The sequence below is a fragment of the Lepisma saccharinum genome, chromosome 23 (assembly GCF_977018435.1).
Source record: "Lepisma saccharinum chromosome 23, izLepSacc3.1, whole genome shotgun sequence".
NCBI classification, from domain to species: Eukaryota; Metazoa; Arthropoda; class Insecta; order Zygentoma; family Lepismatidae; genus Lepisma; species Lepisma saccharinum.
The window spans coordinates 42292542-42315939 of record NC_139251.1 but is presented as its reverse complement, the minus strand read 5'-3'; the positions used below and the strand labels follow the sequence as shown (position 1 = coordinate 42315939).

Here is a 23398-nt window from a genome sequence, read left to right as displayed (position 1 = left end):
TTACTACATACTAATTGTGTAGTGCCAAACATGAATTGAATGACCTTACGTGGTCCCACCTACCCTTCAATAATATTTCCCATGCAGCTAAAATAAATTCATATTTGACATGCCCTCATATATTGTACGTAAAAACTTAATTATGGCATGTTAATTTTACAAAGATGTGAATATCTATTATGTACCTTGATTTTAAAGTCATGTTATCTGAAGGGTTACGTTGCATATTGCTACATCTTTCAATCTTTCTTTGCAGGTCAAAATTAAAGTTGAATCTGAAGGAAGAGCTGGAAGCGAAGGTCCAAAAACCTCTCACTTTGGAGGAAGACGCTTCATTCGCTTACGTTGTCCACATTGTAGGATAACATACCCAACCTTCAAGGTGTGTGTTTATAAGTGAAAGGGAACTAATTTTCAATAGTAAAATTTGAAATGATTTTTGTGTAACAAGCATTAAAATTTGTAGAATTATATTATTAATCACTGTTAATCACATGTAGAACCCCCGAAATTAAGATATTACAGGTGAATTACTATATAAACAGAGCTTTGAAATATCTACTTATAACTCGGCTAAGCTCTGTACATTGATTTTTAATTATAGCATATTTAATTGTACCCATATTCAGTAATGAAAACTTCCAGGTTGTTGCAACTAAATTGACTTTCATTATAATTGTTAACAATGCAAAGGATCCCAGGTTATTACCTAGTGGATACACATTGCACAGTTGTTCAAATCTTTGTTTAACCTTTATTTTAATTTTTTTTATTTAACAAATGTCATTTCTCCAAAACTAGACAAAATTTCAATTGTGTGTTTAGCCTTCATTCAAATACATATGAAGGTGTAACACATACTCAAATTAAAATTCTGTATGAACATTGGAAGTTTGTCGTCATCTGGTTTCATTATTTAGGCAGTATAAATTTTAAAGCGAGGGCTTTTCAAATGCACAGAAATGTTTTTAAATATTCTATTATTGGTGACAGCTTGGCATAGAGAATTAAAGTTAGTTTTTGGCTAGCTTTATTCAGCTGCAGATAAAGGAATACTCTTTGTATGGTGTCAACGTGTCGAAGACATCCCAGTAAATATACCATAATAATTTATCGTTGCCAGTATGGGATGGTATCCCCCAGCTAGCAAAATTTTTGCAAAGCATCCCCCCAGCTTTCGTGTCACCATGTTAAACCATAGGAGCAAGCATCCCCCAAGCTAGCAATTTCCACCAACCGCTGATCGTGGTTAAGTTTACTTCAATCATTTGCCTTCCCTTATAATGTGGTTTTAAATTTGAGAAAACTTATCAAATTTTATTTGAAATTATGGCTCTGTATTAGGAACATTCTGTTAAGAGAAATGCAGCGGGTAATTGCAGAGCTTTTTTTAAATTTCATTTTAGGAATATGCAATTCATTTGTTTGGCTCAAAACACAACAGTTCTATGAGGAGGTTAGCACTGAAGCATAAGCAGTCGCTGACACGGATGCGAACTAAGCAGAGGCAAATGCAGAAGGAAATGGAGGAAGGGGAAGAATCCCTACAGATGCGTGCAAACTTCTGTAATATCTGCAAGCTCAATTATCGTCAGCCAAGGACCACTCACATTGGATCAGATATGCACATGGTAAGCATAAGTCTCAATTTGAAGCCAGATGCATGGATATTAGTAAGGGAATAACACCATATGTTGTCAGTATTATAACTAGAAGGGATTTTAAGGTGCAAAATTATGGTCAGGAAGGGGGGGGGGAAATGGTTCTGAAAATGTTTTAAAAAAGATGAAAATAAAAGATTCTGATTAAAATGGCTTTATTCAATGCTCTCTCTTTCTGCACCTTCCCTATATACATCGCATAGAGAACTGTGGTTCTGCCGAATAGGTTTTGTTGAAGTCTGAGTTTTTTCTCACGGGTTTTGCTACATTATTGAAGCGTCAGTACCATTTTATAGCTCTTGCTCTACAAAATGAGACTATAGGTTTTATGTAGCTGCTCAAGGAGAGTGGAAATATTTTTTTGTCCCAATTTTTTTTAACAAAACATGAAATAAAAGGGAAATAAAAGGTGCTGAAACATCAAAGAGGGGATAAATGTGCTAATCTCACAAAAAGGTGCAACAAAGTGTGTTCATTTTACTTGATTTCATGTCCTAAAATAAATATCAAAGGATTGTTATGTAAACAGCTATATTTTTGGAAAGGTACTTCACCTCAAAATCCGTTCCCTAGTTATAACAGTAACTTTGAGAAAACCTAACATATACACATTTCTTGATCCTTCAGGTTAACCCTTAAATGCCCTGTCCCAAGTCAGTTAATTTCTTTTTGTCAAAGAATAACATTCATAATTTCTTTTTCTAATTACTGAAATGTGTGTAATGAGCGCAGCCTTCCTTGTTACCTGATCCACGCTTCTGAGATCTTTAATTTTATTTGTAGTAGTGAAATATATATTTTTGTGTGGTGTGTGTTACTCACTATATAATACCGTGCGTCCATTTCGATCTTCAGCCGAGAGATCGGGAGAAGCGTGGCGGGCGGCGCTGACGGAGATGCCGACATTTGCATCCTGTAATGACTGCTTATTTTTATGGACATATGCATACATTCATATAAATATTGCAAAATGAGCGCTAACCTGTGTTATAATTCATCATCTGTAATTCATCCAAGTTCTGCCCTTATATACACAAAAAAATACTCTTTAGAAACGATGTTAAGAGCCACAGATAATGAAACATTTTAATCATAGTTTTGACCAGTAACATCCTGCTTAAGTTTATAAACTTGAAAGAGTTTTGTGTCGATCGTTTGGAGGTTTCGAATGTGCAACACTGTATCAAGATTACGCTGCAGACAAAACCGTTAAGTCAATGGTTTTCGTGAGCTTCCTTGCAATCCGAAATCTCAGAGCTAGAGTTTTTTGTTCCTTCGTGACTAGATGAAGACAGAGCTGTGAATATAGTGGCGAGCAGATGTAAACCAAGAGCATGTTAATTTCGTACTGTGCGGAAGAGTGATATTCTTGGTTACTTGCTGTTGTTTGTGTTATTGCAGTGTGTATGTGTGTTGTGTCAGCGAGATGATTGGAATGCCAGCCACAAGGTTCACGTTAGAACAAAGAATTCTTATGTATGACACTTACGTGAAAACAGACTCGAGTCGAGACGTGTGTAGGCAATTTGTACAGAAATTCCTAGGCGTTTCACCTCCACATAGAGATACTGTTAGACATCTTGTCCTTAAATTACGAGAAACTGGATTGTTAAATTTTAAAACACCTAAGCAAAAACGACGTATTCTAACTGAAGCAAAACTCGATGAAATTGGTGCAGCGTTAGAACGTACTCCAAACAAACCTCTACGCCGTGAGATGGACGTGCCAAAATCATCAGCACATACAGCTACTAAGCTACTAAAATTAAAACCGTACCCTTATAACACAGGTTAGTGCTCGTTTTGCAATATTTATATGAATGTATGCATATGTCCATAAAAATAAGCAGGCATTACAGGCTGCAAATGTCGGCATCTCCGTCAGCGCCGCCCGCCATGCTTCTCCCGATCTCTCGGCTGAAGATCGAAATGAACGCACGGTATAATCAATACTAAATTAATATAAAATTAGACTTACGTGAGTAGTGGAAGTGGTCCGAGCAGTCGGGGTGGAACGAGAGTTCAAGCTGGAATGATGATGTAATGGAGGGGAAAGTGGAACATCAAAGGAAGGGAAATAACCTTCACGACTTCTCGAACTGGAGTTAATCGGCAGTGCTGGCTGGGCAACAGAACGTGTTTTACCGATTTTATAGGACTCCGGTTTTAAGAGGTCTCACAGGAAATGGGAACTTTTTTTAAAACTTTATTTTTAACTGGTGGTTTTTAGACAGGAATGTAGGCAGTGATTATTTTAAGTGTTCCTTCATCCAACCTCTAACCTAATCCTTTTTAACACTTCGTGACACGGCATAATGATTGGTGCCTACAGAAAATAAGAACCTGAAGAAGGGGGCAGTTGTACCCCGAAACGTCCTTTTCAAAACTTCATTCTCACTCACGTAAGCAAGTCCAATTTTATACTAATTTAGTATTGATTGTAGTAGTGACCATGGGAGCTGGAGGCAAAGTGCTGTAGGCAAGGAATGAATTCTTTCGTCAAAAAATATTTTCTTCTAGAAGTACCAAGTGCTAATTTCTTGTACTTGACTGAACCATATAGTAGATAACATGTCCATATTCCCTGTGGTCGAGTTGTTAGCACATCGCGCTGCGATGCTAAGGGTCCCGGGTTCGAATCCTGCTCGAGCTTGGTTATTTGTGAATGTACATTCATCAATTTCATCACTCTTCCCAATCTTCGCAAATTAGCCAAGAGGCACAAAATGCGAAGTAAAATAAACTAAATCAATCGATCAATAGGTCCACACACCAGCTGTATCTAAAGGGGGATGGGAACAAGGTTATTTTTTGTACATATAAAAAGAATGGGATCTTCATATTTTATTCTTTTAATGGCCCATAAAAGAACTTGTTCACAACTTGTGACAATTAGGATCCAACGGGAAATGTCCAATTTTCAAAATTTCCTGTGGACTTCTTCTAAGTTTTGCTGATTTAATTTTTTCCCCTCCAAACATGGCAGAAACACATTACATGTCTTCAAAAAATGGTCTTTTGTGGTGCTTCCCTGCAAATTTGGGGCATCCAGCATCCATATGGCCAATGCCAGAAGTGGTTTTCTGGATTTTTCCACAAGCTGGCAACACGGTTTTCTTATACATTGTCAGGAATATCAGCTTATTTTTTCAACACAACTTTGCATGGTTGTAGTCATACTAGATTTTTTCATTGACTTTGGTCCATTGTGCTGGCCAAAGGGGCATTCAGAGGTTTTTTTTTTTTTTTTTAATGTAGTTAATTTTTCTGCTTCCTTTAACTTGGGAGGTACAGTGTTTAAGTTTTACCTATGGTAAAAGCCCTGTCATTACAGAAAGCCTGAAAGAGAAACAAATTTCATCTGTGCACAATTTTTTTTTCTTTTTTCTGGCAAGTTTGAACAGCAAAGATGCTATATATGCGGGATAGGCTCTTGTCTAGTAAAGGTTAAAAGTCTATGCCTTGGTCCTAATGCCTTTTTCTAAGTTTTTTAAAACTTGACACAGTAATACATATTCTTAAAATTAAATATTAAGTAAATTATGGAATAATCATAAAGAGTAATAGTTCAATTTTATCTAGGCTTGTTGACAAATATAAACCATGTGCATTAATATATATATTCTGTTTGTAGCTCATGAAGAAGTTCCTGCTGCCATTTTGCAAAATCTGTCGTTATGCTTTCAAGGCTCCAATGCTGTATGAAAATCATATTGCTTCACTGGATCATATCAAGGTAAGCTGCGTTATTTAGTTTCATCTGTAATCTGTATATTAGTCTCTCCTTTCGAAAAGCTGCTATGATTTTACACAATCTGAAAAATTACATATTCACGAAGATTCTCGTGAATATTCTAGAAAGAATTCTATATGCTTAGAATTCCTTCTAGAATATTCACGAGAATCTTCGTGTGCCTTGTTTTCGTTGTCTGCATATTATCAATAGTTCAATACTCAATGCAGCTGCTTGTAATGCCATTCCTCGATGTCTCGAAAAAATGGAAGCAAGAAACAAACATAGACCAATACGCGCAGAGGAATAGTTAACGTGGACAGTGATAATTCGAGGAACCACAATTACAATTCCAACTTGTTACGGGGTTCGCCGATATATGGAATAATCCCCACAATAACAACAGTTTGAACATACATGTATATGTCCGCACCCTTTTTGCCCTTCCAAAAATTAGTAAGTTATACAACAAACTATTATATTTTCTACCCTTGCCAATCGTGCCTCACACCAATGAAAAGTATCACGTTCAATTATATAAGTTTATTTCGTAATTTTGTGCTTCAACATTCATTCAGTGATTTCCTAGTTTCAGTAACTCTTAACAATAAAATTCTAGTTCATGTTCGTACAGACAAATTTTCTCATTTTTGGTATTAGCCAGAATATATCATCAAAATTACAATTCAATTAACACGCCTTTTTACCTTCGGCAATATTGCACGATAAAATTTACTTCATTTCAATGTTTTCATCATTTTAGTGTTTAACACATGAATTTTGATAAATTATCAAATACGTAAAATTGCAATTACTTAAAAATTAGATTTCTGCCTGTATTAAGAGAATTAGATGCTCTGGAATTTCTAGATAAAGCTATTGGGAGTTTATACGTCTCGTTTATCGTTGACGTTGCAATAAATCTTTCTTCACAATTTTTAAGTCTAGCGGTTATTCACTGAATTGCAATCAAGGTTAAACTTGGATTGATTACAATTTGCTTGCTCTGGTAACGCACTTCCGCACTATTACAAAGTACACACAACAAGTGCATTTCTATGTTTCACTCACGATATTTATTTATTTGTATGGTACATTCAAAATGCACCAACAGTTATCACATCTTTTATTAATGTTAAATCACTTCTGCAAATTGCTGGTATATTAAAGTTCACAATTTATCAGTCATTAAGTAGCACGAGTATCAAAGAATTCACATGAATAGTAAAAGTATGTACTGTTCAAAAACCTCTTTTTTGCGGTGAATAGGCACGTATGAATTTGAGTTCGTTACTTAAGTTCAATTTCACCATGAGACATGTATTCTTACATACCTTTGATAAGTTCTTGTAGTGTATAGCCTGATTGCTTGTAATGTTCTGCTCGTCGAATAGATAGTCAAATTCAAGCATCGCATTTACGTAATATTTTTCTGTTACTTCCTTGTAGACACGTGCTCGTGCGGAAACTCCAGCGAGCGTATCTGAGCAAAAATTGTTCAAGGTTCAATGCCAAAAAGTTCAAATCTTAAGTTCACTTGACACCAAATACTTCTCACATAATTATATTAAATAAAATACTGGTCATGCAAATTATTTTTAAAATGGTACCACAAGATTAAAATAACTGGGCGTGGCAAATTTCAACAAAATGTCGATCGCAAGTTTTAAAAATGGAAGTTAGTTGGTTCTCGAAATTGATCAAATGCACAATTTTCTTACTAATATTTCACAGCACGATTCTGTGTTGCAATTATCAATTTTAGTTCATACTAGCAACACGTAACTTTTATAATACATGCCAAAAGTTCACAATGTCTCAACTAACGATTATAAAAGGTTGCACACGATACAATATAAAAGCTTGACCTAGTTGAGAAGGAAATACTAATATGACGTTGAACCTTGAAAGAAACTAGACTTACTTTGTTGGCAAATTTTTCGTTGCTTGTGAAGGAGGAAAAGTGAAAGGTGACTGGAGACACATATCGGTATAAATAGCAATGAGGAAAATAACCTCTAAGGGAATTTTATGAATGCGAAATTTCTGGTGGGAATTTTTCACATAATGTAATGGGATGACGTAAAGCGGGACTACAAATGACAGGTTCAAGTCATCGCCGTTACGTGCTCTAGAAGGAACTCTTAGGATAGACTCGAGGACCTCGAATTTGCTGATGATGTTTGCCTCCTTTTCGAGTCCTTCAAGGATATGGAAAACAAATTGAAAGACATTGAAACTGAATCAAAAGTAGTTAATTAAAAATAAATGGGGAAAAACAAAAGAAATGAGAGTATCTAGGCACCGGTTAAAACAAACCACAAAATAATTTACATGAATGCTCTAGAAGGAATTCTAAGCACATGTAATTTTTCAGATTTTCTAAAGTGATAGCACCTTTTGAAAAGGAGAGAAAATTTAAAACAGCTGCCCTGTCATTGGCCAAAGGTTTAGCGGATCCGTAAAGATAAGACATTTGCCCCCCCTCATTAAGTAAATATCATTTTTCTGACAAAGTAGCCCTGTTATGATAGCATTTCTTAATTGTTGGCTTTCTGTAAATACTGAAAATGATTAAATGTAACAGTTTGAAGACTTCTTTCTTCTTGTCCTCCTATTATCTTGTTCATCACTTTTTGGTAACACTATAATCATTGTTCACTGTGTTAATCTTGAAATTTGTAGAATAAAATAAAAACTTGGAGTACAATAAATACCAAGAAAATAGTACTCACTTTTTCCGTGAAACTGTTTTATTTGTAGTTCTATTAATTTCAGTGGCCACTGCTACCATCCTCTGGATTTGTTGCATTGTTGCTTACTGTGCTTCTATTGTTCATAGTTCCCTGGCTGCCGCTAGGTGCGCTGTTGTCAACCCTTCATCTGCATCCGTGTCTTCTGCTATTGCCCGGCATTAACTATTGTAGTAGGCGAATCTAAGGGTGGGTGCCTGCCCTCTATCGATGTTACTACTACTACAATAGTTAACGTGGGGACAATAGCAGACGACACGGATGGAGATGAACGGTTAACAACAGTGCACCTAGCGGCAGCCAGGGAACTATGAGCAATAGAAGCACGGCAAGCAACAGTGCAACAAATTCCGAGGATGGTGGCAGTGGGCACTGAAATTAATAGAACTACAAAGAAAACAGTTTAGCAGAAAAAGTTAGAACAGTAGAGTCTCGTTTATCCTTCATTCTGTATTATCAGACATACCACCGGAAAAAAGAAATCATCAATCGGCAACAAGAACTGCAAGTTGTGAGCGTAGTCTATTTTGAGTTCCTCCAGACTCTACCGCGTGGCGCAACCGCCTACACTATGACTCATGTGTGTGTCATTCGCTACTCAGTGCAGTGCAGTTTATCATTGTATGCGTTTAATAGGCTTTTTCTTAACACCTCCCTATTATCAGACATTTTCGCTTTTCAGACTTTTTTTCCGACCCGTTTATGTCTGATAAGGGAGACACTACTGTACTATTTTCTCTGTATTTATCTATTACCATGTCTCTCATTTCCCAATTTTGAATTGGAGGATAATATTTGGAAAACTACAGTGGAGTCTAGATTTTTACTTTTTCGAGATGACCAAGCTGGTGAAATTTAAAAAGCAGGAAAATGCCAAATCTAGGAAAATTTTATACTATTTAGCCATGTTGGGACCATCAAGGTTGATAAAAGGGGATATAAAATTGGAGTTTGTACTGTATTTGTTTGGTGTTTTCAATATGTCATGGTTGGCTGTGGGGATGTTACATACTGCAAAACGTTTTTTTTAATGAAGTAGGAAGTGCAACTTTTAAAATGCTACGTTATTGGTAGGCTATAATTGAATTGGCCAGTAATTAGTATGTGCATGTTAATTAATTATAATCCTTTGTCTCGTTTCTGTCCCTATCTCCATTGAAGTGGAAAGAGTTGTGTTGATTGTGAACAGGGATGTTCCATCCATTATCAACAAGCAATCAATGTTATCAGATCCCTGCCTAGTATGATTAGCTTCAATTAGTCTTCTCCCATCCAGTAATTTTATATAAGTATTAATGATTTATTTCAGCGGAGAGCTCGTCAAGAAGAACGCTTCATGGAAAAAGATGAGAATGAAGAAGGCAGTGATGAAGGGAAGGAAGTCAACATGGAGAACTTCATGACATTGGATTCTGTTGGAGATGTAGATGGTTTGTCGAAAAGTAATCAATTTTTTTGCTAATAGTATTGATAGTAGTTTTCTTCCTGAGCATATTTGCAAGGAGCTGATAACACAGGTGGTCTTGGGCGATTATCCAGGTTAGATCGGAATTTATCTTGTTTCGTGAAGCTCTCATCTTCAGTCCACAAAGAATTTAATATTTGCATGCCTTTATTTTGCGACAAGCGTAGATTTTATTACTATTTCTTTCAGTGTTCTTCACAAAGGGTGTCTTCCTTAAGTCATAACGAAAGTTTGATTTGAACAAAAGTCCTCTTAAACTTTGTTTTCCAAATTGAGTAATACACACCAGTCTCCCGACCTGTACACATTGTACGAAAACGAACTGCTCAGATTTTATTTTGTAAAAATTCTGCTTTAGAAATGCCATCATAAACTTTCGCAATGTTCGTGCAATGATGCAAGGAACAGCCAATTGCTGCAACTTGTTGAAATGACTTTAGAACACACCCACAGTGCAGTACTTATGCTGAAACAATTTAGACAGTAAATTCACAGTAGATACAAATAATATTTGTGTAGGTCCATAGTATATACTCTTGTGAGAGTGGTTGTGCATGGTCTTTATATTGTTAGCCAACAGATTAGAGTACTATAAAATTTCTATAGTGAAAAAAATTAATTACTTTAATACTTTGAAAACTTGATTATAGATTAGCGTGAAAAATACAAAGATGTGGAAAATAACTTTTAGTTAACTCAGTACTAGCATTGTTATTGTATCTTCAGATAATATCTTATAATATGTTATTATAAGATATATTAGATTTCTAATATTTATTAAAAAATTATAAAGTAAGTCACTTTTCTATCTAGCAAGCAGGAGACATATAATTCAAATCTCTTCATTAAATGATATTTTATTCCAAGACTTATGAACATAAAGTCCACTAACACTTAAATGTATTGCACAAAGCCTTCAAATGATATAACTTTGTGAAAGAGAAACTCAAATGGGGTTCTTGTTTTACATTGAAAGTTCATATTTCTGCCATTCACCATGGTTGACATTACTTGTAAAGATGGATAACCACTTCATTTCTATTAATCCTCATTACGTCGTAAGAATTCACAAATTATTTAAAATTACTTAAAATGTTTAAAAGTTATGTTAGGTATTAAATACACAAACATTTCTGTCTAAATGTCTGTTCATATTCACCTGAATACATGTGCTGGGAAACAAGACAAGTACCCCACGAAAGCCTCTAGTAATCATATTTGGCTCTCTGCAAATGACTGATGTGTCGGTCACAAAAAGGAAGGAACTCTTACATTAAGTGGCATCCATGATAACAGAGGATGTGCTAAGAAGGGAAGCGGGAGATTAGTATCAATGTGTGTTGCCCTACATGTGCGTTACGTATCGAATGTGTAACATGATATGAAAGCAAACTGGGAGATTTCCTTCTCAAAGTGATATGCATATGAAAGTCGAATTCAGTAAAATAATGAAAGTATTATTGTACTTTGTGTGTGATGTAAAATAACTATTGTCTAGTCCTAGTGCGAAGGGCATCTATCGTGTAGGAGTTTCAGGTTTGATTCCCAGGGTGGCTGATCTAAGGTCAGAATTTGTCTCGTCCCTGCATAAAACAGCTCTGTGGCTCACCCACCCTCTAATCAATGGGTATCCGGCGCAACCCTTGGAAGTAAAGGTGGCCAGAGTGTGGTGCTGATCACATCACCTCCAAAATGACAGATTGAGAATATGTTGGACCCTACCCCCATAGCCTGTAAATGGACCTTCTCATGGCACTGTGTTATATGCACAGGGAACTTTACCTTTATTTTCTCTGCCTTACAATATATAACATTGTCTGTTTTAAGAAGTGGACAGCACCTGAATTGTTCTCTGCAGGATAAATGAATGTTACAGATTGATCAGTGTGTAGTATCACAATTTTATTGAGGTGTTCTGAAGCAGCATTTTTTTCTTGTCCCAACTGTAAATAAATTGAATTGTGTATTGTAGGTGAAGATGATGATACAGACAGTGCCAAAGGTGAGCAGAAAGAAGGCGAAGCAGAGAAAACAAAACGCACAGAGGTACAGTTAGGTAAGTCCAGGTTGTTATACTTTTACCATATCTATCTTGTCTATAATTGAAAAGAACATTCCTAGAAATAACCTATTGGTAGTGGTATTATTGAAACTGGTGTTTGTTGTAACATGCTCTGTAATAGTGAAAGTTCATGCCTTACACGTCCTCCCATTAATCATGATGTCTATCAGTCTGAAAATCCTGTACAAACCATGGAATTTACTTTTTCTGGGGATATCTGGAAATGTACTCTTTTTCTGGAAGAAATAAACATTTTGTATTGTATATGACAAATTTTGCGTTTCCACATTCCTAATTTGATGTGTTTTCTAATTAATAGTAAAACCACATTTACCGCATCCATCATAAAACTTTTTCTAGTAGTGCGTTAAAAGTAGTAGTAATAGGACAAGCAAAAAATTCTAAATGTTTTTTGGACAAATACTATACATTGGTTTGACGTACTGAGTATTACTAGTAATAGAGCAGAAACTGTATTAAATACTTGAGGAAAGGGGGTCATGTTTTGAACCCTTTATTATGTACAATAAGTGACTACTGCCATTTACCAATTTCTTGTTGCAAATTTTTCGAGACTGTGTGGTAGGGTAATATATTAACCAAATTTTACTACATATTATTTACTCTGTAATTGTTATGGGGGGGAATAATTTGTTATTAGTCAATATGTTCCAAGTGTTACATAGAAACTCCCTCCCTCTACCCTACAGTCAATTACAGTTCAGTTTTCCTTCTCGTTATTAAGTTTACATGTGAAGTTAATATTCTAAAACTTGGTCAAGTGTGAGTGTTGAGCTTAAATATAGTAACTTTCTTCCAGACATGTCCATGTACAATAATTCCCCTAATAATTTTCTCTGGAAAACCTTCACTTTTTTAAAGAGATTGTACAGACCCTAATTTTATAAGTAAGATGTCCGTCCCCCTTCTAAAGTGCAGTTTATGTAATTTTGATGATTTTATTAATATTGTACAGTTAATTATAATTCATTATACACTGGGTTGTCTTGAAACATTTTGACGTCATGTAGTTTTTTTGTGCGCTCCAAACAATACATTTTATTGTTGTTATACTCCATATTTTGTTTCTCTTGCAGGTGCTGATTATGTGAAGAAGGTGGAGGTGTACTTTTGCGAGTTGTGCCGTCGATACCTGCCTCTTCGGGACCAACCACCAGAGAAGGTGCTCTCTATACATTGCCGTACTAGATTCCACTTGCAGCGCTATGTCCGACACAAGGATGATCGGGCTCTTCGAAGAGAGGCAGAGAGAATACATCGCAAAGAAGTCCAGGAGAAGGAAGAAAAGGAGTTAAAGGAGAAAGAGAAGCAAGAAGGTGAAAAGGTCAGTGGATAATCTTTTTTTTTTGTGTATATTTTCCTTGCACTGTAAAGTGTATTTAAACGAGAAGGGGTTGTCTGATACTGAGGAATTGTTACCAAGTACCAAAATTAGACATTACTTTTGTAACATAAAGTTCAACTTCCATAAAGATTTGGATTGGGATGACTTGAGTTCTATATTATGGAAGTTACTGCATAATCAGCAGGGCGTTACTTTTTGACAACTGGCACCAACGTTGTTTTTGTTATTCTGCATGCCTTGAATTTTTCTGTTGGGTTTGGTGTTAATTTCTCCTGCAGAACAGCTGTTTTTATATTCAAAATTGTAGCATAAGCTAGATATATGAAAATGTCTTGCTGTTAAATCTTTATTTTTACTGTCGTTTAAGATCTTCATGTAATAATAATAATGTGATAACTTATGAAGCCTGTGAGAGCCCCTTCAGAAATATATTTGTAGATAGAAGAGAGACCTGCTTGTGCAGTTTCAGTTAAACCAAAATGTTTATATGAACTGGCAATCAATCCAGTATTTTCTGTTAATTTAAATTTTTATTATACTTGGTTTAAAGTGCTCAGGAGGTCTCTCTTTTACAAACACTGTTATTTAGTATACCTTATTGAAAAGGAATTGTAACTCAGCAGGGATTGAACCTAGGTACCTGAAATTCCATGCTAATGTTTTACCAACTGAGCTAGCTATCTATACAACTTTCACATTCACATTGCTTCTGTATAAATGTATATCCATTTCAACCACCAGTAGTACACTGCAATTAAGGAAACTTAATTATTCTATTTCATGTAACTTGTTTAAATAACAGATTTTTTCTATGTAAAGTTGCCTAATTAGTATTTTTTTAAGTAATTAACATTGAGATAACAATTCAAGAGTAGAAAATCTCAAATTGCAGTGCTCAGGGGCATTACAGCCTGCGAGTGAGTGCCCGATATATGAGGATGTATCATGTTGACCTTGTGGTGGTTTTTCAGAGGAAGCTAAATAGATAACTCTTTTGAATCATAGGTGTGTTATCATTGTTTTCTTGCATCCAAAGTACCATAAAAATCAGAACATTCCTTCATTTTGTGATGAACTTATTTCTACAACATTTCACATTAGTGTCACCACCTGTTGCATATTCAGAAACTGTAGGATTTAAGCTTTACAATGATATATAACATGATACGGTTCTGTAATCATGGAAAATCAATTGCAAGTCACCCAAAATCATGGAATGGCCCTGTACGGTTTCAAGTTGGCTGTCCGAATTATTCCGTGCATAATACGCATCACAGTTTTTGGAGGCAAAAAGTTTGGAAAAAAGTGCACATTATACATGAATAAATACGGTACATCGGAATATTAAAATGCATGCTTCGCAATCACAAAAAGTGCAGGAAAACTGTTGACCAGTATCAGTAAATTCCAACTCATACTTTCGTATACCGATACATTGGCATCGATATTTGTATCGGGCCAGTTCTAGTTTTATGTGTATTTGTCAGTTAATGCATTAAGAAGTGGTGGATGTTATGGGAGCAGTGGTTGTTTTGTTTAAACTTTAAGGAGAGTTAATTTTAACAAGTAACTTGACTGTTGCTGTTTTTCCAACTAGGATAATGAAAATAAAGAGAGTGAGAAGACTGAAGGTGATGTACCAGTCAAGACTGAAGGTGCAGCCGAAGAAGGCGAACATGATGTATCCATGGATGGAGAACATGATGAATCTGGAGGAGTGGATGATAAAATTTGGGCAGATGTTGACAAGGACCTTGGTGAATTGTTACGCGAGGTAGAGCCCACAGATGGAAACAAATCATCTGATGAAGATGAGGATTCCCGTGCTGAGGGTGGTAGGTATGATCGTTTCCGAGCAGCAAAGGAGGAAGGTGATGTTGTTATGGAGGAGGGGGGAGAAGATGTTGAACCGGAAGTTGATGAAGCTGCGGTGGTAAAAACTACTGAGGAAGTAGAAGCAGAGGCTGACTGAATATAAATCATGTAAAGAAGTTAAAAATATAAATGTCCATGCAAAATGAGAATAATGCAGCAACTTGGTGTAATGGTGTGAAATTTTGTCTTGATAATGTAGTCCATGTATTCACCACCTCAGTGGTTGTTCTGAATTGTAGTTTTGAAATACTGATATGTTAGACAATATGCATAATATTTTTTAGGACAGTAGTTGTCCATTTGCTTTGTTTCATTGGAACGTGAATGAGCAAAGGTATTCACCAGGCATAATTGTGTGACAGATTTGATTTGCACTTGATCTTGTTACAGTGAATTCAAGCACATTTTATTTTGTTACAGTGAATTCAAGCACATTTTATTGTACATGTGTATCTTTGTCATTCCAGTTGCACATTTATTAATCATTGATGCTTAGTTTCTAAAGATCCTTACAATGTTACTTTTTGACCTTTCCCAAAACATCCTTATTATAATTTATTTCCATTTCAAAAACTGAGTAATGGTTTTTGCATCATTTCATTTTTTTTTAAATGTACTGACCTCTGATGTGTAAGAGACCATTGTACTGTATGGAATAATAAAACTGTCTTACCTAATAGAATGTTGGTTTTCATTCTTGTTTTCTCCCTCATAGTATTGAATAAAAAATCAAGTAAGATGTGTAAGGAACTACTCACAAATGTTTAGTGAAAATTTTTAATATCAATTAATTTTTAACTCCGGTAGTTTTTCTTTATACAAAATATTTGCAAAAGATATAATTCAACCTACCTACACGTGTATCAATATAAGAGGGTCACACTGAAAGTTTTGAGAATCTACAAGAATAATCCAATGCAACACACTGCTGGTGTTTCTATATTTAGATTGGCATTTCAATAGCAAACTCTGCGCATGATAGTTTACACAGCAGCAGTTGAGGTTTCGTTTCGAGCAAGGATGGATCTGAAACAAGAGCATTTCCACGCTATGATTTTTTATGACTTCAAAGTTGGTTTAGGCAAGAGTGAATGTCGTGAAAGATTGTACCGTGCATTTGGGGATCTTTACCCTTGGCAAGCCACCATCTATCGCTGGTTTGCAGAATTTAAGAAAGGAAGGGACTCGATGAAGATCGTTCAGGGCAACCTGCAACAGCCACAACAGATGAAAATGTGTAGATGCAAAAGTTGAACAAATGTTTAGAGAAGATCAACTATGTACAGATTCAGACAAGCCTAAATATTGGATCGGCAGCAGTTAGACAGATCCTGGATGAAAAAATTCATTTCGGGAAGATTTGCAGTGTCTGGAACCCCCACAACCTAACAAATGAGCAGAAAAGGACAAGAGTAGATTGGTGCCAGGATATGTTGGACAAATTCAGTGGAGGAAGATCGAGAAACATTTTTAACATCATAACAGGTGACGAAAGCTGGATATACCAATATGATACTGAAACGAAGCGGCAGTCAACAGTCTGGGTTTTCCCTGGGGAGGATCCTCCAACAAAAGTGAAGAGATCAAGAAGTGTTGGCAAAAAGATATGTTCTTTTTTCCCTGCTAGTGGGCACATTGTGACAGTTCCACTTGAAGAACAAAAAAGTCACTGCCAGATGGTACACGACAAAATGTCTGCCCAAAGTGTTCGATGCGTTGAGGAGGAACCATCCAAAGACAGGCCTGCACTGAATCATGCTGCATCATGACTAGAGCCCGGAAGTTAAGGCATTTATTTTCGTTAAAATAGGCAGGCAAAAAGGCATTTATAATGTGGAAAATAGGCACTAAAAATGAAAAAAGCAAAATAAACCGAAAAAAGGCAGATTTGGAAGTCACTTTTTTTTAAAAAAATTTCTGGCAAAATGTTAAAATCTACATTGGGAAGACCATTTCAATTTTCTCCGTCTTGATTGCACATAACTACAAGGTGTTTTTTTAAGTTCTCAACATTCATTAATAGTCGTCTGTCAGAGAGAATGTTTTTCATAATAGAAAATGATTTTTCTACTTCGACAGAAGTTATTGGAGCATACATAAAATAAGCTAATGTAGCTGGACTCATTTCGGTAACAGCATTTTCACCTTTTAGAATATCACAAATTGTTTTCAATTGTTTCAAGTCCTTATTTGCACTCACTACCCGTTTGCACTTTTCCGCAACACCTGACCCCTTTTCTCTTGGCACGTCCATCATCTGCTGTATAGATTCCTCGAAGATTTTCATGGATGTCTCTGGCAATGCACCATAATGTGCAAAAATAAACGACAGTTCATTCTTCAGTTCTGAATAGCACAGGAGTTTTTTTTTTTCTTTCCACTTCACGAATTGAAGCTACTTCATTTTCTGGAAGAGCATCGATGACCTCACTGATTTTTTCAAGGTTGTTAGCATAATATATAGCTGCTGATATCCAGGTTCCCCATCTCGTCAAGACTGGTTGTGAAGGTAAACTAAGCTCAGGCGCAACTTCCTGAAATTTTCGGGTTCGAGATGGAGACTTCATAAATATTTTCTTTGTGTTTGAAATCAACCTGTCCACTTCTGGATGCAACACACTAACTTCTTCGGCGATTCTGTGCACTGCGTGGGCTACACATGTGATATGAAGCATGTTCGGGAAGAGAATTTTCATTGCTATGGCAGCCTTCTTCATATAGGGAGCTGCATCACTAATAAAAAGTAACACGTCATCATGATGTACATCATGTGGCCAGAGCAGAAGTAAGGAATTTGAGAATAACTGAGCTATTGACGAACCATTGGCTCTCTCTAGTTGTTCCGACGTGAGAAGAAATGACGAGGGTTCTCCGTATGTTGGTTCCATAGTTCCTATGATGACGTTGGCTATGTAGCGTCCCATACAGTCAGTACTTTCGTCTATTGAAATCCAGTTCTTCTTTTCACCAACTTCAGCACGAATTCTTTGCAGAGCTTCTTCGTAGTAGACGCTTAAATATGTTTTCTGCAGCATAGATTTCGACGGCACCGTTTCTTTAGTGTATTTCTCCAGGAATTTCCTCTGTGACTTGTTTTCCACTTTCCAGAAAGGTGTTCCTGCTTCCATGAAAGCTTTGCACAATTCAAGAGAAAACTGAGATTGCCTGTTGGATGAAGTACCCACTTTTGAAGTTAGGGATATCTTCTTCTGTCCGATCATTTTAGCAGCTGCAGATTTATGCTTGGCTGTTGACACATGCTGAGATATAAAGTATTTTTTCTCATGGTTGGTTGTTTCTTCACATATCTTGCAGAGAAGAATAGTACAGTCTGTCGAAAATGTGCTTTCACCAAATTCACGCACGTAACCATGTAACTTACCACTTAATGGCACACTAAATTTCGGCATGATGACAACTACAAATCCTTTCCCTCCAAAGTGCAGAACTAAACTAAAGATAGAGAACTTGATTTTGGAATCCATGCAAAGGCCCTTGGGCATTAGTGCTGTCTTTCTTGTCAATAACCTCCTGACATGGGTGCTGGACGTGATGACGCAATTGTGCAGGTGTTCTGCAACAGGTTTTCAGCAGTCAATCATGCACAATGAAATTGTAACCGAAAGGCAATATCTTAACTCAGCAGAAAATACTTTTTTCTCACACTTTTCTCCTTCAGCAATGTTGAAACATGTGTGAGTTCAATATTAATTAAATAAGGCGAAAATTATTCACTTAATCAACGGAAGAAAAATAAATGCCAACGTTTTTTTGGGAGAAAAATAATTTATATACATTTTTTTTAACACTATAACGACGGCTACAATGACTATACGTTATTGTCGGATCGGGTCTATTAGACCCGGGGAAATATTATACTTTTTTTCAGGCGTTCAAATTTTCTATTGTATATCAGTGACAGAAAATAATGTTTCAGCTTATTTATTAATGACATTTAACCATTTACATGTTTCTAATATGTAACATGTTTTACAAAAGAACTTTAAACATTGAGTAACATGCTATGTTACAAAGAAACCCTTGGGTTTTGAGTATAATAGTTTTCTTACATTTGGAACATTTCTATCATACGTCCAGTTATCATTAATGATTTGTAAGAATTTACATATTTCTATTATCTACTTTTTGTAAAAAATAACTTACAACATCGATTAACATGTGTTATATAGAACACGTGAATGCTGAGTACAAACGTTTGCATACATTCCGAGCACACTGTTCTTGTTTTCCGATCGATTTTTGATGGACAATTATTATGACGTCTCCTTCTATCATAGATTGCTTCTGTACACCTTGCTCTTCATTTGAACATCCGTAGGTTTGCTCGTCCATTACTAGTTTGCCACTGAGCTCCTTTCCCAGGTACTGCAAGAACCTTCTTCGTCTACACGATTTGGATCCCAATTCTTACGGATGTACTGTTTGGCAAAACAAATTAATTTATAAACTTTAAGCTAAAAGATTAAAAAATCGGCAACTTACGTGTGTGAGTATGAGGTATTTTTCGTACTACGTTTCGGAGGTTACACTACCCCCTTCTTCAGGTTGAAACGTTGTTATTCAGACACCTGACATGGTGCCTCGTCGTGAAAGTGAAGGTTAAGGATTTAGGTTAAAAAGTTGCTAGAAGGACACTTTCTAAAAAAGAGTATAAATTACACATCTAAAACCGCGCAATACTATAAAAACAAAGGAACATCCAAGGCTGAAGTCGGCGAACTGCCGACCAATGCACAGGGTAGACGAATGCACAGTGTCAGCCCGTACCTGGGGAAAAGGAACTTCCCCTCCTCAAACCTTCCAAACTGGGGCTCGGGAGTCACCAATCCAAGGAGAAGTCGACCTCCACCTCGGCGGCTTTCCTAACCTCAGGAGTAACATGGAAGCCCATTTCGTCCCTAAACATTGCGGCTTTATCCCATTTTTTAAAGAAATTAACCCAGCCGTCTTCTAAATTCCCATCGTCCCTATTAAGCTTATTCCAATTTTCCGCGCATATATAAGCAGCTTCATATACGTTCCTGTCCAATTTATTGTTAACCTCCCTAATAATTTCCCTTTTAGCAATCCTATGTCGGTTAACCAATATATGTTCAGACAATCCGGTTTTGGGTATGCCTTCCTTTACGTCCTTATCATGCTCTCCCCACCTGACTTGCATACTTCTCCCCGTTTGTCCCACATATTCCTTTCCGCATTCACACACTATCCTGTACACCCCTTTCCGCTCCTCAGGGTTATTGCGTCTATCCCCCCTCCCTTTCTTATATGAAGTAAAGTGCTTTTCAATACTCCGGGGCGCTCTTACCCCACATTTTATTCCGTAACCCCTCACGGACTTTTCAATTTTCTCTGAGACCCCCTTAAAATACGGGATCCCCACGAAACATGCGTCTTTTTCGCCGTTTTCTGTCCCAGTTTTTTTACCCTCTATGTCATATTGCGATGTTTCTTGCCTAACAATCCTTTTGGCTCTCCTAGCTACTTTTTCCAGGTCGCGGATAGTGTACCCATTCTTTACCCCCACTCTCCTTATCCATTCCCCTTCTTTCCGTTTCTCTTTCTCGTCATTGCACAGTCTTTCGGCGCGAATGTAAAAGTTAAGAAAAACATTTAATTTGGTCCTATTCGAATGTTGGGATCTCTTATGGAGGTACAGCTCTCCAGCTAACGGTTATGAAAGACCCCCGTAACGATCCGTTGTCCGGTTTTAGTAAGGCATAAGTCAAGAAAGTGGATCTTTCCGTTGACCATATCTTCCCTAGTAAACCCAATCCTGGGGTCCTGCTTCCCCAATTGGTCGAAAATGTTGTCAAGTTTGATTTCATCCCCTATGATGAGGATGTCATCTACATATCTCCCATAATATTTTACCTCCCCCCTCCCCCCTACATGCTCCATAGCGGTTTTTTCGACGTAGTGCATGAAGATGTTGGCCACAAGACCAGAGATGGGATTGCCCATGGCCAACCCTTCTTTTTGTCGGAAGATTTTATCGTTAACGTAGAAGTAGTTGTACCCCGTAATGAGAAAAAACCACCGGACGTACTCCCAGGCGACCAAGATTTCAACGTTTTGGTCAATCAACCATCTATATAAACAATCCCCAGCTTTGTCCCGGGGGACACTGGGGTACAGATTAATAACGTCGAAACTACAAATTACGTCCCGTTCTCCTATGGTGAGTTTCTCGATGGTTTCTTTGACCATAAGAGAGTTTTTGACGCTATACGGTTAACGGTTATAAACCGTTAGCTGGAGAGCTGTACCTCCATAAGAGATCCCAACATTCGAATAGGACCAAATTAAATGTTTTTCTTAACTTTTACATTCGCGCCGAAAGACTGTGCAATGACGAGAAAGAGAAACGGAAAGAAGGGGAATGGATAAGGAGAGTGGGGGTAAAGAATGGGTACACTATCCGCGACCTGGAAAAAGTAGCTAGGAGAGCCAAAAGGATTGTTAGGCAAGAAACATCGCAATATGACATAGAGGGTAAAAAAACTGGGACAGAAAACGGCGAAAAAGACGCATGTTTCGTGGGGATCCCGTATTTTAAGGGGGTCTCAGAGAAAATTGAAAAGTCCGTGAGGGGTTACGGAATAAAATGTGGGGTAAGAGCGCCCCGGAGTATTGAAAAGCACTTTACTTCATATAAGAAAGGGAGGGGGGATAGACGCAATAACCCTGAGGAGCGGAAAGGGGTGTACAGGATAGTGTGTGAATGCGGAAAGGAATATGTGGGACAAACGGGGAGAAGTATGCAAGTCAGGTGGGGAGAGCATGATAAGGACGTAAAGGAAGGCATACCCAAAACCGGATTGTCTGAACATATATTGGTTAACCGACATAGGATTGCTAAAAGGGAAATTATTAGGGAGGTTAACAATAAATTGGACAGGAACGTATATGAAGCTGCTTATATATGCGCGGAAAATTGGAATAAGCTTAATAGGGACGATGGGAATTTAGAAGACGGCTGGGTTAATTTCTTTAAAAAATGGGATAAAGCCGCAATGTTTAGGGACGAAATGGGCTTCCATGTTACTCCTGAGGTTAGGAAAGCCGCCGAGGTGGAGGTCGACTTCTCCTTGGATTGGTGACTCCCGAGCCCCAGTTTGGAAGGTTTGAGGAGGGGAGTTCCTTTTCCCCAGGTACGGGCTGACACTGTGCATTCGTCTACCCTGTGCATTGGTCGGCAGTTCGCCGACTTCAGCCTTGGATGTTCCTTTGTTTTTATAGTATTGCGCGGTTTTAGATGTGTAATTTATACTCTTTTTTAGAAAGTGTCCTTCTAGCAACTTTTTAACCTAAATCCTTAACCTTCACTTTCACGACGAGGCACCATGTCAGGTGTCTGAATAACAACGTTTCAACCTGAAGAAGGGGGTAGTGTAACCTCCGAAACGTAGTACGAAAAATACCTCATACTCACACACGTAAGTTGCCGATTTTTTAATCTTTTAGCTTAAAGTTTATATTTAATTGTGAGTAATCCGCACCTTACCAGTATGTTACAAATTAATTTAGTCCACGGAAGTCGATCATGTTATGAAATATAACCATGGCCATCTCTGAGCTTTTCGTTTCACACTGTAGTTTCTTACCATTTTGTATTATTAGATGTGCTGTGGAAGCGTCGATTTTCGGCTGTTCATGGAACTTAGAAAGTAGAATCACCATCTTTTTCTTCTTGGGGCAATATGATGCTATCATGAGATCATCTTGTAATCCAAACAAACTGGAGCAACACACTCGCTGATTTGTGGCAGTAAACTCTGGCGGCAGCTCTCCTTTGTTCTTTCGCATAGTGCCGACCAGAGTAAGTTTCTTGACAAGTAGATCCCTTGCAAGAGATACACTTGTGAAGAAATTATGGCACGTGATGTTTCTTTCACTACCTTCGATTTCCTTCACTAAGTCCTTCACTATTCTCTCTACTTGATTTTTCTCCCTATTAACTCCAGCTTCCTTTCCCTTGTAGATTTGAGCTTTCCAAACAGAAGCTGTTTGAGAATCACAAATCAGCTACAGCTTGATTCCGTATTTACCAGGTTTCGACGGCATGCACTGTCTAAAGGGGCATCGCCCTCTAAAAGTGACCAGTTGTTCGTCTACAGTCATGCTGCAACCAGAAATGTACGCTCCTCGGAGGTAAACAGTGCAAGTCTCGAATACATCTCTTATAGGTTCGAGCTTATCTGGAGACGAGACACGAGACCTAAGTTCTCGTGTATTTGGTACGCGAGCCATTGTATTTCTTCAATTATACACAAGAACTCGTAGAACAAATTCGTCGTCCAAACTACACAGATGCTCTGCACCAAACAAACTGTGCATGCAGATTCGTTCAGAAACTTCCTGAAAATTGCAGCACCTGTGCTTTGAAACCAACAAACTGAAATAACCAACGATGGTTATGCAGACTGTTGTCGACAAACAAAAAAAAATCCTTTTCTGCA

The 23398-nt window shown here is 37.3% G+C and overlaps 1 protein-coding gene across 4 annotated transcripts in view; it reads left to right on the top strand.

The window, feature by feature from the left end:
* Nucleotides 1-15597, top strand: part of LOC146005192 (uncharacterized) — a 58846-nt gene extending 43249 nt beyond the window's left edge. For 3 of the 4 annotated variants that reach the window (XM_083144233.1, XM_083144231.1, XM_083144230.1), the window contains 7 exons: nt 257-382; nt 1407-1631; nt 5296-5397; nt 9457-9589; nt 11585-11668; nt 12772-13019; nt 14638-15597. In XM_083144233.1, coding sequence (XP_083000359.1) covers nt 257-382; nt 1407-1631; nt 5296-5397; nt 9457-9589; nt 11585-11668; nt 12772-13019; nt 14638-15012 — 1293 coding nt within the window. In that variant the 3' untranslated portion in view covers nt 15013-15597. The remainder of the gene's footprint in view (nt 1-256; nt 383-1406; nt 1632-5295; nt 5398-9456; nt 9590-11584; nt 11669-12771; nt 13020-14637) is intronic. The other variant, XM_083144232.1, reaches the window with a different exon arrangement.
* The last annotated feature ends 7801 nt before the right edge of the window (nt 15598-23398 follow it).